Genomic DNA, 15,754 nt, shown 5'->3' with positions numbered 1-15,754 from the left:
AGAACTATCAACGGTAAAAATAAAATTGACTTTAATATCATTATAAGGCCAAAATTGGAGGATTGTGAAGTATGTGTTACTTATACTGTAAAAACAAATATCTAAGACATAACGAGAATTCAGAGAAACGTGTCCTGAATATATATTTACATCACACAAGTGTGATTTTCAGACCTTCCCTCAGGTGGTCACATGGAATTATATATATATATATATATATATATATATATATATATATATATATATATATATATATATATATATATACAAAGAGAGAGACACACATACACACGCAAACACAAGTGCATCTATTTCCAATGGTGATTTCAATTAGTGGAATTACATTCCCATTCAAATTGTAAAATGACAAGAAATGGTGTGCCTGGAGTGTTTCAGTCATGCAATAGGAAGTTTACCATAACCCTGTAAGTCTTTTACCATTGCCATTTTAAAAATGTTCATATTGATATTCACTTATGCTTGTCTCCAATGGTCTCTTTAATATTTTGATCATCAAACTCAAGTCTGGCAATTGCCTGAAATGAAATCAAGTGGGTGAAGCAATAATACTCAGAGAGATGAGCGTCCGATACCTTTGGAGTGGTTTGGTCTAGTTCAATTTGACCATTTTGGCTCTTTTTAGATGCAGATATGTGTAAGACAACACTAAGCTGTTTCGTGTATTTGGTTATTTTTCTGTTGGGTAAAGGTTACCTTCAGAAACAAACACACGGTACAGTTTAGTAATGGTCATGATCATATAATTTACCAAATTACATTGCAAGACATAAGCGACTATGGATTATTTACACTAAAGAGATAGTATCATGGATGAGAATATTGAAGCATGTCGTGAAGGTGGGTGTAGAAAAAGGATTATTATCTAAAAGTTTTAAAGTAAAGATTCCACCTACTCACTAAGTTGATATAAAGAAGCATAGCATCAATTAGTCTTTCAATGAGGCTAACGCAACAACGCTCTAATGTATTCCCTTGAAATCTCCAACATAGACTCAATCATACAAGATCAAATCTGCATGTTCAATACAAGCTCCTATATTATACTGCCTTCACGAATACTAAGTGACTCTAAAGGGTTTCATAGTAAAAGCACAGTACATTTTTAAATATCAAATGATTTATTAACACATGTAAAACCTGAATACAAAATTAAAGTTATACACTTAGAATAATACTCATCCACAATAACCTTTAACAAAACAGAGACTCTACTTGGCGAGACGATTTTCAAGGAATTCAAGACAAGTCCATTTCGTCTATTTAATACTGAGTGTTAAAACCATCTATAGTATTCTTCAACGATAACACAATTAGCGGTTGTCGATATATTGACATTAGATTGGTGCCATTTTTATTTTTAATCAACTGGACTTCATAAGAATTTTTTTTGTGTAAGCTTCATAAGTGATACATCAAAAATCAACATCATACAACAATCTATTCAGGATGAATACGAATAACATGCACACGATTTTTAAGATGGCAGCAGTATAAATTGTTGGATTGGCACTAGTTTTATTCACGACAAGATATACATCATAAGATGTCCTTTAGTGAGAACCAATTTATATTTAACAATCAATTCAATAGGGAATATGATAAAGAGATTTTTAAGATGGCGAGGTCATCTTTGGTGTCCGTACAGAGTCATTCTCATTTAAGAACCAATGGAATGGAATAACTGTTTGTGTGTTTTTGTCAAGTTTCATGACAATTCTTCAAGCAGCTTAGGATGACTATCGATGACAAAATTATATGAATTGACAGATGGGCAAGAGATCTGTTGTGTGAGGATTAAACATTAAATATCAGAAATTTGAGCTAAAATGTGTATGATATTACTACTACATTTACACGGCGATTTACGGGCTTGATAGATGGTCAGTCAATATTTTCTCTTAAATATGGTCAAAGATAGTTGAGCGTTTTGTGAGTTGTATCTTAAATAACTTCTATTTTAATGAAACTGGCCATAATTAACGGGATATCTTCGTCAGTTATGTAAACATTCTCTGCAAAGTATAGGTGACATTAGCCTAGTGATTTTCCTCTCTTATATAAATTAAAAGTATAAAAGACTGAAGCATTCAAGTGTATGCTAGATAACTTGGCCATATGTTTTAATGAGGTAATGGAAACCCTTTAAGCAGTTATCCTGGCTTTGGATGAACCAGTATCATGTATATTATTTCAGCACATTATCCTGTTCTTGCCCTTTTATGTATTTTATACAAGTCAATATGCTGTGAGATCAGATAAACACAAATAATACAGACATTATATAACATCATATGTTGCATTAATTACTCCCATTATATTTTGATGACTTATTATTAGGCTAAATAATAATATACTGCATTATTGAAGCTGATTGGTGATATTGCTGAATAATATATAACTTAATAACCCAAAGCTGATACGCAAACACAACATCATTTTTCTTATACCTAAGTCACAGTCACGTAAACAAAATCAACAAAAAATGTACTCATTGGATATTGCCTAGCATGTAAACTTGGGTTTCACCCTATTTTTCATTGTCTGCAACAAGAAATGCGATGCTTCAGAAATTAAGCTGATATGCAACTATATTTGCAAATAAATACATATGAAGTTAACAATGTAAAGCAAAACATTAATATTGTCATAACAACATACAATTGTTAACAGATTATCAAAATAAAAAACCCAGATAGGTCCAAAATTGAAATCTTCCAATACCCTTATATACGCTTCATATCCGGGTGCACTTGTTCTCGGTTACAAGATGAATAGGTTTTCACCAATTTTACAGTAGTTCATGGATACATTGGATTCGATTAATAACTTTCATGAAATGGACTATGTGGATATTGTAAGGGTTTTGTTTAGAGGCAACTGCACTAAGGTTAAAGTTTTAGAAAATAGACACTAGAAAATAAATTTAACCAAACAAATAATATAATGAAATTAAATACACTTTACGATGCAAAAAAGACCAGCACACTCCAGAAACTAAATGCCCAAATCATAATTGCAATTGTCAAGGTACCGAACTAATACAAAATCTGTTTGATTTGCACTACTAAATGGATTGCAAAATGCGGCATTCTTGTATGGCTTGATTTCCCTACTGTTTTGATACAACAATTGTCCGTACAGCGCTCAATTTACTCACTGCACATGTATTAACAATACATTATGCGATGCCTGTTGTAATATATCATTTGTAATGATTCATAGTATCAAGGACATAATGCATAAATATTACATGAAAAAGTCAACGTTATTAATTGGAATAATACTTAAATATACATACATGTCTATATTATGAACAAAAGTCACCAAACCATGCAAAAGTTTAAGCAATACAATAATACACCTGTTTTGCATCAGATACCATTTTCATATGTTATAATAAGCCTGTATGAATGTTGGTTTTTATGTCATAATAGCAGTTTCCATGTGGACAAGTTATTTAAGATTCAAGTATGCTATAGGTATTGTACAACATGTTTAAAATGTTATCTAGAAAATGGTTGGCATGCCATAATATGTATCACAATAGAACATTCATTTAAAAATGAAGATCTTATTGTAAAATCAATTGCCGTGATTTTAAATTACTAACTAAAAAGAAGAAATATTAGATAAAGCAGACAGACAAAAATCTCTACTTACAGAAAATTGCTTTTATGTTGAGTAACATTTACTGGATTAGAAGATAAAATAATACTTCCTAACAATCTTAATTATATGCAAAGTATATACATGTATATTTTAATATGCCAGTTACAGTAACAACAATTGCATAACAAACATAAAGAATATCCGTGCTTCTCGAGTCATATCTCACCATAATGCATATTCAATGCTTTTTATGTATTCATTTCAAATCTCGGAAATTATGATAATATCATTTGTATGCGAGGTTTGTTTTCAACGTACGGAATACATAACCTTGCTTGAATCAGTCATTAAAAGCAGGCAATTCAGGCAATTCAGCCAGGTCCAGATGCATAGATGCGTTTCATTTTCGAATACATTCTTGATGGATTATTTACATAAAGTCAATTACAGACGAACAAAACAGCAATAGTAAACATGAGATATTTTAATAATTCCAATTTTATACAAGCAGAACCCTGATAGCTGATTTCGTATCTTTTGAAAGAAGTACTGAAATTATGAGATCACCCGGTGTCCTGATTCAAGGAATTGACTTATTTTAGTAGGATCACAACTCCTATCGCCCTGATCAAGATTCTTGCTTATACAATAATTTTGGAATTTGTCCTTCTGGAAACAGTTAGAAAAGAAGATAAAGCAAGAACGAAACTAGGGTACAAAGTATCTGACTAGAAATGTTGTATCCCGAGTCTGAACTTACAAAAGAACTAAAGTTTACTTGCTTTATGCTTTATGTGTACATCGTTGCTTGTTGAACGGTAGTCCAAAGAATCACCCTCCATGTAAGCCTAAGGCACAATTGTACTTGGAATGTATATAAATGTGAACATATATCATGTATGTAATATAATTACTGTAAAGACAGCTATTCATGGCGATAAACATTTTCAGCATGGTGATTTGGGATAGATATATTTTGTAGGTTATAATATTTAACTGAACAATCAGTCTCATCAAATATGTTTATGATGAACTAAATTGTGTAGATAATTATCCAAGGAAGAAACACATATGTATTCATTTACGAATACTTCTCATTTTATACCATATTTAAAACTTATATAGTACTTGCTATGGTACAATAGTAAATGAATTATTTCATTAAATTGCCGTTTTTTAACACTTTTCACAAAATTTATCATTTGCTGAAATACATGTGGCTTTAAACAAGTAATTAGCGTATATGTTTCTAATCATTTTTTCATCTACATATTTAACATATATGAACAGTTATCAGCATTAGCAGAAATTGACATTTATTAAGCTAAGACCATCTTAACAAAATTCAACATCCTTAAAATACAAAACCAATGTTTCAATATAAACTGCAATTGATAAGAATACTTATATTTGATTGGAAGATAATGTCAACATATTCTGGAATTTGTGTCATGTAAAGAAAATTAATTAATACTGAACATATTCGACTCTAGAACATACAAATTTGATTTATCATACACCGTCCTTCATCCAACTGTGCCCCAATTTCTGCTGTTAGTGCACATCATGTCTCTATTCTACTTTGCTTGCATTTAATAAAGGAAGAACTTACGAATGTGCTGTTTTCTATTTTTGCTTCCAAGTTTTATGAGATCTTGATTTTTCAATTGATATCATGTCTTTTCATAACCCAAAAATGACCTATGTTATGAAACGAACACCTTCCTTCGACAAATTTACCACTTTTAATACAAATGCCACTCTTCACTTCCACTCTGTAAGACATTTGCAGTTGAACTTTGAGTATGTGTAGAACAAACAAAGTTATAACTGGTTCAAAAATGTACGTTAAGAAATTGTTGGAATTATGTACTTGAATTGAATATTGTCCTGTGAGAAAATACAATGTTATATAAGAAAGGAATGTATTGTTAGAGATGTGATACCTGATAGTAAGTAGGTAGGTATGTGGTTTGGATTTTTAATGTAGCTTTAACAATGTTTCGGTCATATTGCTATGGCGTCTGCAGTGTGGCAGTTTATAGTGATGTCTAGCACTGGGGCATCATGCCACAGACATGTATCATGATGTCCCACCCAATCACATTATCCTGACACCAGGTCGACCCGTCCTAACACTAACCTCTTAACGCTGAGTGCCAAGCGAGGCAACCGTTAGTAACATTATTAAGTCTTTGGTATGACTCGTCTGGGAATCGAACCCACGACCTCCCGCATCCGAGCTGGACGCTCTAACCACTAGGTAAGTAGGTGTTTTATGTTCAATAATTACATTTACTTTTATAATTAAACAAGATCTAATCTGGTTTACATATGACATGATGACACAAGTTAGCTCACATATTGTCTCAAGCCTAGAACAATAGATGAGAGGCTTTTACATCACAGCACAATTTGCATGAAAGAACAAACTGATTCCTTGTTAAAACTATCCACTGCAGTCAATTCGTAATGTTTTACATTTTGGTTAAACGTGGATTGCTTATGAAAACTTGCGGTGATTAATATGAAACTAACTTTCAAATTCTGATATGTATAAAGTTATCTCAATTTATCTCTTTTTTGTGGATCAAGATTTCTTCTTGATACAATCGTAGTGTTAAAAAATAAATGTGCATACAATGTGTACAGACCTTGGTTAATTGTACAAACCAAAACCCGGAATTTTGCCCAGTCATCTGTGCACTAATTAAGAGGGTGTATTCTTACATGCAAAGTCACTGTTGGGTGAAATACTCAATATGAACGTTTTGATCAGATTGGCTAATGCAGTTTATATATGTAATTCTAGAAATGAAATGTCAGTTCATTGAGCTTGTTTTTCAAATGTGTGGTAAACCTATCATAACACAATTTAGTACTTCATGTAAACTCGATACATGTTAAACGTATTTTATCAGTTCATTGATTCTGGTTTCGCAACCTCAAAATATATTAACCTTAAATCTAGTGCATGAATGGTTGTATATGATAACAGAGATTGTACTTTGAGTGCAAACACGCGAGTTAATACACCCTACAAGCATATAAAAATCATGCCATATACATTGTTTATAGTATTCGTCCTTTGTGACGGAAGCATTATTATACAAGTTAAAGCACAATACATTTAATAAGTGATCATGGTGTGTGCTAGATTAAAAATGTGAAAAAATGTTCCTTTAGCACATACAAATTTATCAATATAGCTTTTCTTGACTGGTACAAAACAAATAAAGCTTTATTTGCATTTCTTCTTACAGTTGCTATTTCTAAACATAACATTTAAAAAGTAATGCCTGTACATAAAAAGAAAATCATTTTGCATACTATGTCACTATGGACAACGGATATGGAATGCATTTCATCATAAAAGCACGTATGTCATATGTCCTAATACATATGTTCATCGATTGTGAAAGACACATTCAAGACCAAGAAATACTAATCACAACAATATCTGAGATTATTCAGTTTTGTAATATAATTTGAAGGTGTCCTCCTTGGCACAGCATTTCATACCACGGTATGTATGTAACAGAAGCAAAGGAAATCGAGATGTGAAGTAATCCAAATATTCGTCTGGAAGTGACCCAACAGATTTCCTGACATCCTCTGCCATCTTATTGTAATGGAGTTTCTGAAATTTTGATAATATTGTTTGATTTTTAAACTGCTCTATGGTACACGTAATCATACGGTAAGTACATTTTGCATTACTTGTATCCATAAAGAATTAATTAGCATGAAATAATACCAAAACAATTATTTGTATACATTTAAGTGTGAAGGATAAAAAGTTATTAGCAAAATAGTTCGTATAGTTTGCTATTCCAATATTTTTACATGTGAAAAATATATCTTTATTGAGCTGCGTATGACATTACAAGATTTTCACCTATGATATGCGATGCTCAATTGTGTGTTCCTACAAAATTTATACTTGAAACGTTAGAATATCTCACATAAATACATAAGATAAAAATCATCGCATGGCTGTTGCAATCACTCACGCATCGATTCATAATCCTCATTGCAGGCAATAGGTGTGCAAAGCTGAATCTCTTTGTTGACCAATGAGTCCCAACGACCTAGCAGTCCTTAGCTCAGTGCTAAATGTTATGTGCAAAATCATTATTTTCTAGTTATGCTGACCATTACCTTGACCTATGACCTTAAGACCCTTTTATCTCTTCTTATTACCTAACATACAGACCATCCATAATTTGATAAAATAACTTATTTGATAACAAATGTTATACTGCAAAAAATATATTTTTCTTTCTGTCTCTCTGACGCTAACACATGATCATTTCAATCCCAAATCTTTTGGCCTCCTCAATTGTTTAGTGCACGCCATCAACACATTTTCGTACAGGTACATGACCGCAAACTAGATTTTTGTGTAACAAACATTTTCTTCAATCCGAGTGAACATGAGCTGTCACCTTTTAACTTAAACACCAAACTTTTTGAGGTACTCGGTCGAGCATTTTCTTGTGCATAATCTATTTTCTTTCTTTTGGTCATACGGTCTTTGACATGTGACCTTTTTATGTCATTTTCAATGGGTTACTTCCTTACATAAGAGGGATATAAGTTCACAAAATTAGGTCTGAATGTTTGTGGCATGAACTAATGTTACTGTACATCAAATATATGTCTTCTTTCTATCAGATTATCTTAACCTTTGACATTTCGATTAGCTGTAACGTTTGGCTGTGCAATCAAGTTAATGTCTAATCAAGTTAATACTCATAACAGGTTCAACCTGGCTCAGGATCCAGTGTCACTGGTCATAAGAAAGCCAAAATGAACAAAAGATCGGATAGGTCTTTGACTTGTCTGATACCCTCTTTTCCATGATAGCTGAATATGCATTAACCGTGGAATGGTATATTTAATTTTCGCTGGTGCTGTTTCACAACCAAGTGCCATATGAAGATAGCCATTGAGGCATGGATGCCTACATTGGTATAAAATGCTCTTGTATACTCCAATGAAATTATATACCTTTGACTTCATACGTATCTAAGTTGGATGGGAAGCTTACTTGAAAGGTTCTCCACCACTTGTGGTGAGAACTGTTTGTTTATAAGGGCGTATTTTGTAAGGATCACTTGTAACTCTGGGTTAGGATGAAATGCATGTCATTGTTGTAGCTTAATGCAAATGAGAGGATATCAAGATTAATAGTGATGTTGCTGCTAGATTGGTGAGGTTGGTCCAATATTTCCCATTTGGTTGAAGTGGTTATAATCAGGAGACACTTCGAGTCTGTTAATTTAATTTTCGTATTCATCTCCTGATGTGTTTGGGTAGTGCAAATTCTTGAAAATTGATATTTTCTGTCTTGTAAATACGGCAAGTGTTGTTACTGTTAGTGCAGTGAAAAGCTATATAGAAATCGTCTTGAGAAAAAGAGTATGGACTAATGACGGAGCAATTCTGATTGGTAAGTACAGGCATTATCAATTGTTTACAATGTTTGATTCATGTGGTCTACTTGGGCGCATCTGACAAAGTTTGAAGAATGCAGGTTTGAAAAAAAAAACAACTTTCTAGTCGTTGCATTTTTTGCCGTAGCTCTTGAGAGAGTTCGAATTTTCGTTGAAATTGATATGCATAGTCTGTGTCTCTGGAACTGTGTTATCTGCTATAGTTCATTTCACACAGCATCGCAAATTTTACACTTTCTCTACCTCAGTAAAGTATCAGGTAATTGTCTAAAGTACCTAATTTAGTTTCAAATGAAGTATCTAAAACTAAATAGGTACTTAAGCTACATTTAATGGTGCTGACCTACAAATTTGCTACGTTACAGATAGGATAACATTCACCATGATGTGTGGAACAAATTATTGTTTCTGGCATAATACCAAATAGCTTGACGACGTGTGTGTATGTCTATCGTGCTAACCAATGCTTGAACAGTTTATTGTCAAAGTTAGAGGGACCTTAAGGTGTTATATTGGTGAATTTATTTTTGTTATATATCGGCTGTTATTCTTTTTTTTGACTTTATAACAGCTCCATCAGGAGCAGTTGATTATAACAATGGTTTATTCGTTTCAAACGTTGTTCACAATGTGTGAGTACAATGACTGAGAGGACGGGGATGAGATAACTAGACTGAGATATGAAAAGTAAGGTAAACGAAACAGCTAGATTTATTTGTCGCATGGGCGGAAAAATATAGAAACTGAATTGTATTCGACAGAAATTATACATCAATAGTGAGTTTTCTTTATAACGTATCCCGCACCAAACATGCACGTATTAATAAGATTGTAGCAATGTGAGGGAACAGCATGGCGAACCGTGCTGGTATATACCAAAAGACGCATAGTTGTGGTAACACGGGAAATTAGGAAACTTAATTGACGGCGAACGGAAGAACAGAAATTGTGAAACTGATTGCTAAAGTATACTTCCCTTCGATGATGAAACCGCTCCAACATGTTTTGAGGTAGAAACTACTAAACTGCTAACATGAAATTTGCGATGCCTCTCTGTCTTTAGAGAGTGAGCTACTAAGCACGAGCGTGAGTAATACCTGACATTTTCAAAAGATGTTGGCTCCAGACACGGTATCAAAGGAAGATCACTCTAAGTGCCACCTAGGTGTCCAGATAACTTTCATTTTAGCAGAGGTATCCCCGATTCGAGTCCAGAGTGGTTTCCCTGGGAATCTATGATCTAAGTCTATAGTTACGTTCAATATGATATTAGAGGAAATATTTATTTAAAGTATCTATTTACATAGTGCTCAGTGACTATTTGAACTAAAATATTACTTTTTAATTATTGGGAACTCACCCAAAGACCTTCTGTCTTTTTTCACTTTGGTACATCAGGACATTCGATCCTGCTAGGATTCATGCATATCCTTCAATACTACTGTGTTTATCACGATATTTAGGATTATCTGGTATTTGAAACACAATGCAGTTACTGTCTTTTGAATTTTGACTTTGTATTTGAGGGGAAATACATGTTTGTGGCTTTTTATGGGGTGGGTGGGGTTTTTTTTATTAACGTGAGGGTTTCTCTTCTTTTAGTGACATAGTTTAGGACCTAGAATCATAACAACGATGAAAGCTACTGAAGTGTATGTTCATTGAACTTTGTTTCATATTTTGAACTGAAAAATTTCTGAAATTTTACAAAACAATGCTTAATCATTTATAAATAATATTGATTGACACATTATTGACTGAACAAATTTCCTAACAAAGTTACAATAAATATTCATTTTCACTTGTTTACTACCTCTAACAAGTTAACACAGCTTACATAACTAACATTTGACAATTTAACTAATATAATACAAACTGTTTCCAGCGATAAGTTAAGTTGACTCAGTATTTAAAACCTTCACTCATAATTGATGTTATTCAATAAAGCTGCCACGTTGTTCTGAAATTGGACGAGAAATATAGTTTCTAGTGAAGAAACAATCTCACTTAGTAGGCTGAAATCATTTCATCAACTATTTACCCAATTTGATAAACAATGGATCAGAAGGTTGCTACAATGTTAAGAAGTCTGGCAAATTAAATGCAGTATCATCTTATTATTAGGAATGGATTTATTAACGAAAAAGGTCGTCCGAGAGCATGCAAATATGGGCATATTTAGCAAGACTAACCATTGACGAGTGTGATGTACACTATCAAGTAGAATGGTAACAAGCTATTATCTTCAAGAAGACTTTCAGTAAGGTATGTCATAGTCATGTGGGCCATAATTTAGACGTACAACATAAACGCAACACTAATCAGCACTATAGCAAATATATATGCCAAGGCGACACGCACAGTTTTCGTCAATGGCTGGAGGAAGAACAATCACCAACCTGCCAGATGATATCGATGGTTTAGCAGAAGATGAACATGAATTGGAAACCTTAGTGAATCATGTCAACCAAGGGTCACTAAGGTATTTCAAACAACCCATGTGGCATCCAAAAGGAAATCAGAGTGGACAGAAGCTACGCACAGTGACAATCTTGAAGTGCCTAGCTGCTGTAACTTGTGATGAAGGTTCAAAGCCTAAGATTGCACTGACAACAGCCATTCTAGCTAGGCAGAAGACTATTTGGAAGGAGAGCAACATCACGTTCAAAATGAAGCTTATGAAGTCTCTCCTCATGTCCATATTCGTGTATGCATGTGCGATATGGACCACAACAGTAGAACGAGAGTGAAGATTCCATACCTAAGAGACGAGGTATTATCGAATGATCCTGAAAAGCTTAGACTTAGACCATGTGTCTAATACGGAGGAGCCCATTAGAATCCAAGGTGCAACTGGACTTCATGAAGATGTGCTCACCACAGTAAAGAAACGCAGACTAAGATAGTATGGTCATGACTCATGATCAAAGGTCCTGTAAAAGACACTCTTACAGGCCACAGTGAGAGGAAACAAAAAGCAAGGCAGACAACAAAAGATTGGATGATAATATCAAAGGCTGAACATGCTTACTTTGTTAAAAGTTCCAAAGAGCGGTTGAGAATAGGGTAAAATGGAGAGAGATTTCGCAAAGTCATCAATAGCGCCCCTGTGATCAGCCTGATTACAGGACAAAAGCAAAAGGCTTAGAAGATCAGACACTATATAAATATGCACAGATATTGCTCATTGCCACACTTGTTCACGATCCTGCTGATATAAGCATTATTCCATGTTTGATCAACATCAGATCAGAAATATGTATCTCAGAGAGATAGCTAGGCCAGTCAATCAGATAAAACATCACTCGTTCTTATGAACAAGTCACCGTTTTGTTTATAAAACAGTTGTCTATGATCTTAAAGATGAAAGCTTAAATTCCAAACAGTAACTAAAACTGGATCTGCATATTGGTAACAAACCCTGTAAATATGATGAAAAATCTCACTAATAAGCAATCATCTCAATACTTTGCAATTTCCTCAAAGCGCTTGATAACATAATTATTCTGTCCAAAGTTTTTTGTATAGATCAGTATTAGATTAGAAACATAACCCTCAAAGTGGTAACAAGCATTTGCAATTAGATGCAAGATTATCTGAATAATATTTATGGATCTCTCTCATTGCTGAATTTGTCCACAATTTTGAACATATAATATTCTCCAAGCATAATCATTACTGAATCACACCTATGACATTCAGAGTGGTGACAAGCTCAATAAACAATATGCAAGATCACCTCATTAATTTCCGTATATCTCGCTCATTATTGAATACGTCACAACTATTGACAATATCAGATATATTACAAGACTGATCAAACTTGAAGAAGAAATATGACCTAACAAAGAGTCGTGTAAAACAATTGCAAATTAAAGATGGTTGCAGGGTCATGCTAAAAACTCACTTGGCCTTACAGACAGATGAAATACATAAACTTTAAGAAAAGCGCTGACTAACAGAAGGTTCCTATTTCATTTTGTAAATGATAACGATCAAACTAAGTTTGTTTTATACAAAATATGTGCAAAACACTAGCCTAATGCCTCAAAGATGGTGGTTCTACTTTCTGGCGCATTCCAATCTGCACTGAAAAGCTCAATTTATAAGATAAGGGACCACTCTAAGGCATCACAGTTGTACAAACTTACTGTTTTGATGTTGGACAAGGTTACGTCTGATTTAACAGTGGAGTGGCCATTCGTAAGTGGAATTCTTACATATAATTTCAATTCAGCTACAGAACTGGGTTATAGTTCCGTATTGACAGAACAAGGAAATGCTCAGGTAACTAAATACCTTGAAGTTTAAATACATTTACCTTGTTCCGTATAACACGTAAAAGATCTTTAACGCTCGATCCACTATACTGCATTGCCTTTTCATTGAAATCATTTTGAATGTCTGAAAATATTAGAACAAAAACATACGTTTTAGTTTTGTGTACTGTTCTACATATGTTATTATTAAATTATGTTATAACTGCAATGTTAATTAGACATGTCAATATACATTTGTGCTGGGAGCTTTTTACAACAAAGACAATATTGCTACAACAGTCTTTCTGTATCATAGATCTTTCATATCTTGATTGAATGGTTCACGTGTACAGGTGAAGCTTTCGGATGTCATCTATATCCATTTTAAAACATCAATTCTGCACAAATAAAATCGAACTCAAGTAATATTGGCAATTACATAATGGTAAATTTGACCAAATCTAAAAGTAAAAAAAACAATATTAATCATTTTAATTCTCGATTACTGTCAACCATTGTTGATGTACAGAAGCTGCTGACAGCAATTAGTAGGCATAAAAGAATAGAGCTATCCTGATTTCGTTTCGAGGGTTTGTTGCGCAAAGAAGGAAGTGTAAAATATATGTGTAGATAAATAATAATGCTTACAACTCTCTGTTAGCGTCATATATTTTTAACTATAGTACCAATGTGAAGCGAATTCAAATTAACAAGAAAAAAAATTATCTGTTTCCAAACCCACACAAAACATCTGACAGGATATATTGTTTCTTAAACTATTCATATCTGCCTACAACCAGACATGTAAGCAACTATAACCATTGCAGGTCTTTTTATTTACCATTTTGAAGTTCTTGGGAGAGGTGAACTGTCCAGTCACCATTAACAATTGTGGCCTCATCTTGTTCCAGATCGTGAACCATATTTTCGACTATCCAGTCGCTTGCAGCCTTACAATATAGAAGCGGAATTGACAAATCAACAAGAACATGAATGAAATGTGCAAGAACATCAATAGACAATCTTTCATAACAATTTGTTGAAAAGTGCCGAAATTCACTCTGCATCTTAAAGATAATTCTTTGTGTTTAAAAGCTTATGAATGGAGAACAATATATAATAGAAAACTGTTCCAGAAGTATAACATGTATGAAAGCATATTTCAGGTAACAACAAGACATAACATTAAATTTATGATTCTGCATTGGAAATATTTCGCTTGATTTACCAACGATTTAACCATAGTAAATTGCACATATCGTTGAAAGTGCATTTGATAAAATTGACATTATAAAGAGCCACCTACAAATATATATGTTATTAGTACACTTGCAGCATTTAAGTACTATATCGTTATCTATTGACCACACTCTGTCTATTGACCACACATTCTAGGGCAGCAGTATTTTGATGGATGACCCTACTTAAGATATCAAAGTGTGATATAAAATATTTGAGTTGCAACAATTCATATCTTAAAATGTCGTTTGGTGGAAACCCCATGTAGTACAAAGCATCTATTCATAGGGAGTGACAGCATCACAATGGTAAAAAGGGATACCATAGCAGTCATACTGAATGCGGGATTAGCACCATTTATGTTACAGTTGTTTCAGTGAAAACAGCATCTGGATCAACATATGTTCTTGATCGCTGCAATGCGATTTTGAACACAGCTGCCAGATTAGAACAGTTTTCATCTTTCAATCACCCAACATTAAAAGAGAATGCTTGGTCATAATACTACCATATGCCCTGAGAAATTAGGGATAACAAGACTGTCAGAACCGCTTCTAAGCAATATTGAATAACACATAAATTATCAATATGTCTTTTATAACCATATGACGATATTAACTGTTATAAACTAACAGAGAAATAAAAGAATCTAAATACTTCCCATGGTGGTCATATCTGATTTCTGAAAGTCACTATGTTCATGCAGGATACTTAAACATTAAATTGATTTACTTGTAGAGTTTGGTGCCCATCATATTTGTAGTCTAGGAAACGTAGGGATAATAAGCTGGTACTAATGGACGCCATACATCGGACACAAATGACATCACTCATATGCTCTTGTGGTCTTTGACCAGTATAACTAAGAAAGAAAGACACCTAAACCTAAATTCACCTCGATAAATTGGAGCTTTATTGCCTTCTTCCAAAACAGCAGATGGTTAAGCACTGCCTTTGCAGTAGGTCGAGTTTGTGGCTCACCGGACAGCATTTTCTCTATGATATCTTTAGCGATACATCCATCTAGACGAAGAAGAACTAGAAATGTGTAACGTGTACATATACATGAGAACTGATTAGATAAAATAAACATTCTGTATTAAATACGTAACGTTATGATTGACTGTTCTTATTTCTCTTTGTTTCAATGAAATTATAAGTTGGTAT

The 15,754-nt window shown here is 33.5% G+C and overlaps 1 protein-coding gene across 1 annotated transcript in view; it reads right to left on the bottom strand.

Annotated features, from left to right (window-relative positions):
• Positions 1-1,120: 1,120 nt before the first annotated feature.
• Positions 1,121-15,754, bottom strand: part of LOC149791321 (uncharacterized) — a 122,066-nt gene continuing 107,432 nt past the window's right edge. The window contains exons 34-37 of the mRNA XM_089969855.1: positions 15,483-15,610; positions 14,190-14,298; positions 13,411-13,493; positions 1,121-7,270 (exon numbers count right to left, since the gene is read on the bottom strand). Of these exons, the coding sequence (XP_089825981.1) occupies positions 7,097-7,270; positions 13,411-13,493; positions 14,190-14,298; positions 15,483-15,610 (494 nt within the window). The 3' untranslated portion in view covers positions 1,121-7,096. The remainder of the gene's footprint in view (positions 7,271-13,410; positions 13,494-14,189; positions 14,299-15,482; positions 15,611-15,754) is intronic.

The sequence above is a fragment of the Sinohyriopsis cumingii genome, chromosome 9, assembly GCF_028554795.1.
Source record: "Sinohyriopsis cumingii isolate HCF-2022 chromosome 9, ASM2855479v2, whole genome shotgun sequence".
NCBI lineage: Eukaryota > Metazoa > Mollusca > Bivalvia > Unionida > Unionidae > Sinohyriopsis > Sinohyriopsis cumingii.
This window is presented reverse-complemented; position numbering and strand designations above follow the sequence as displayed.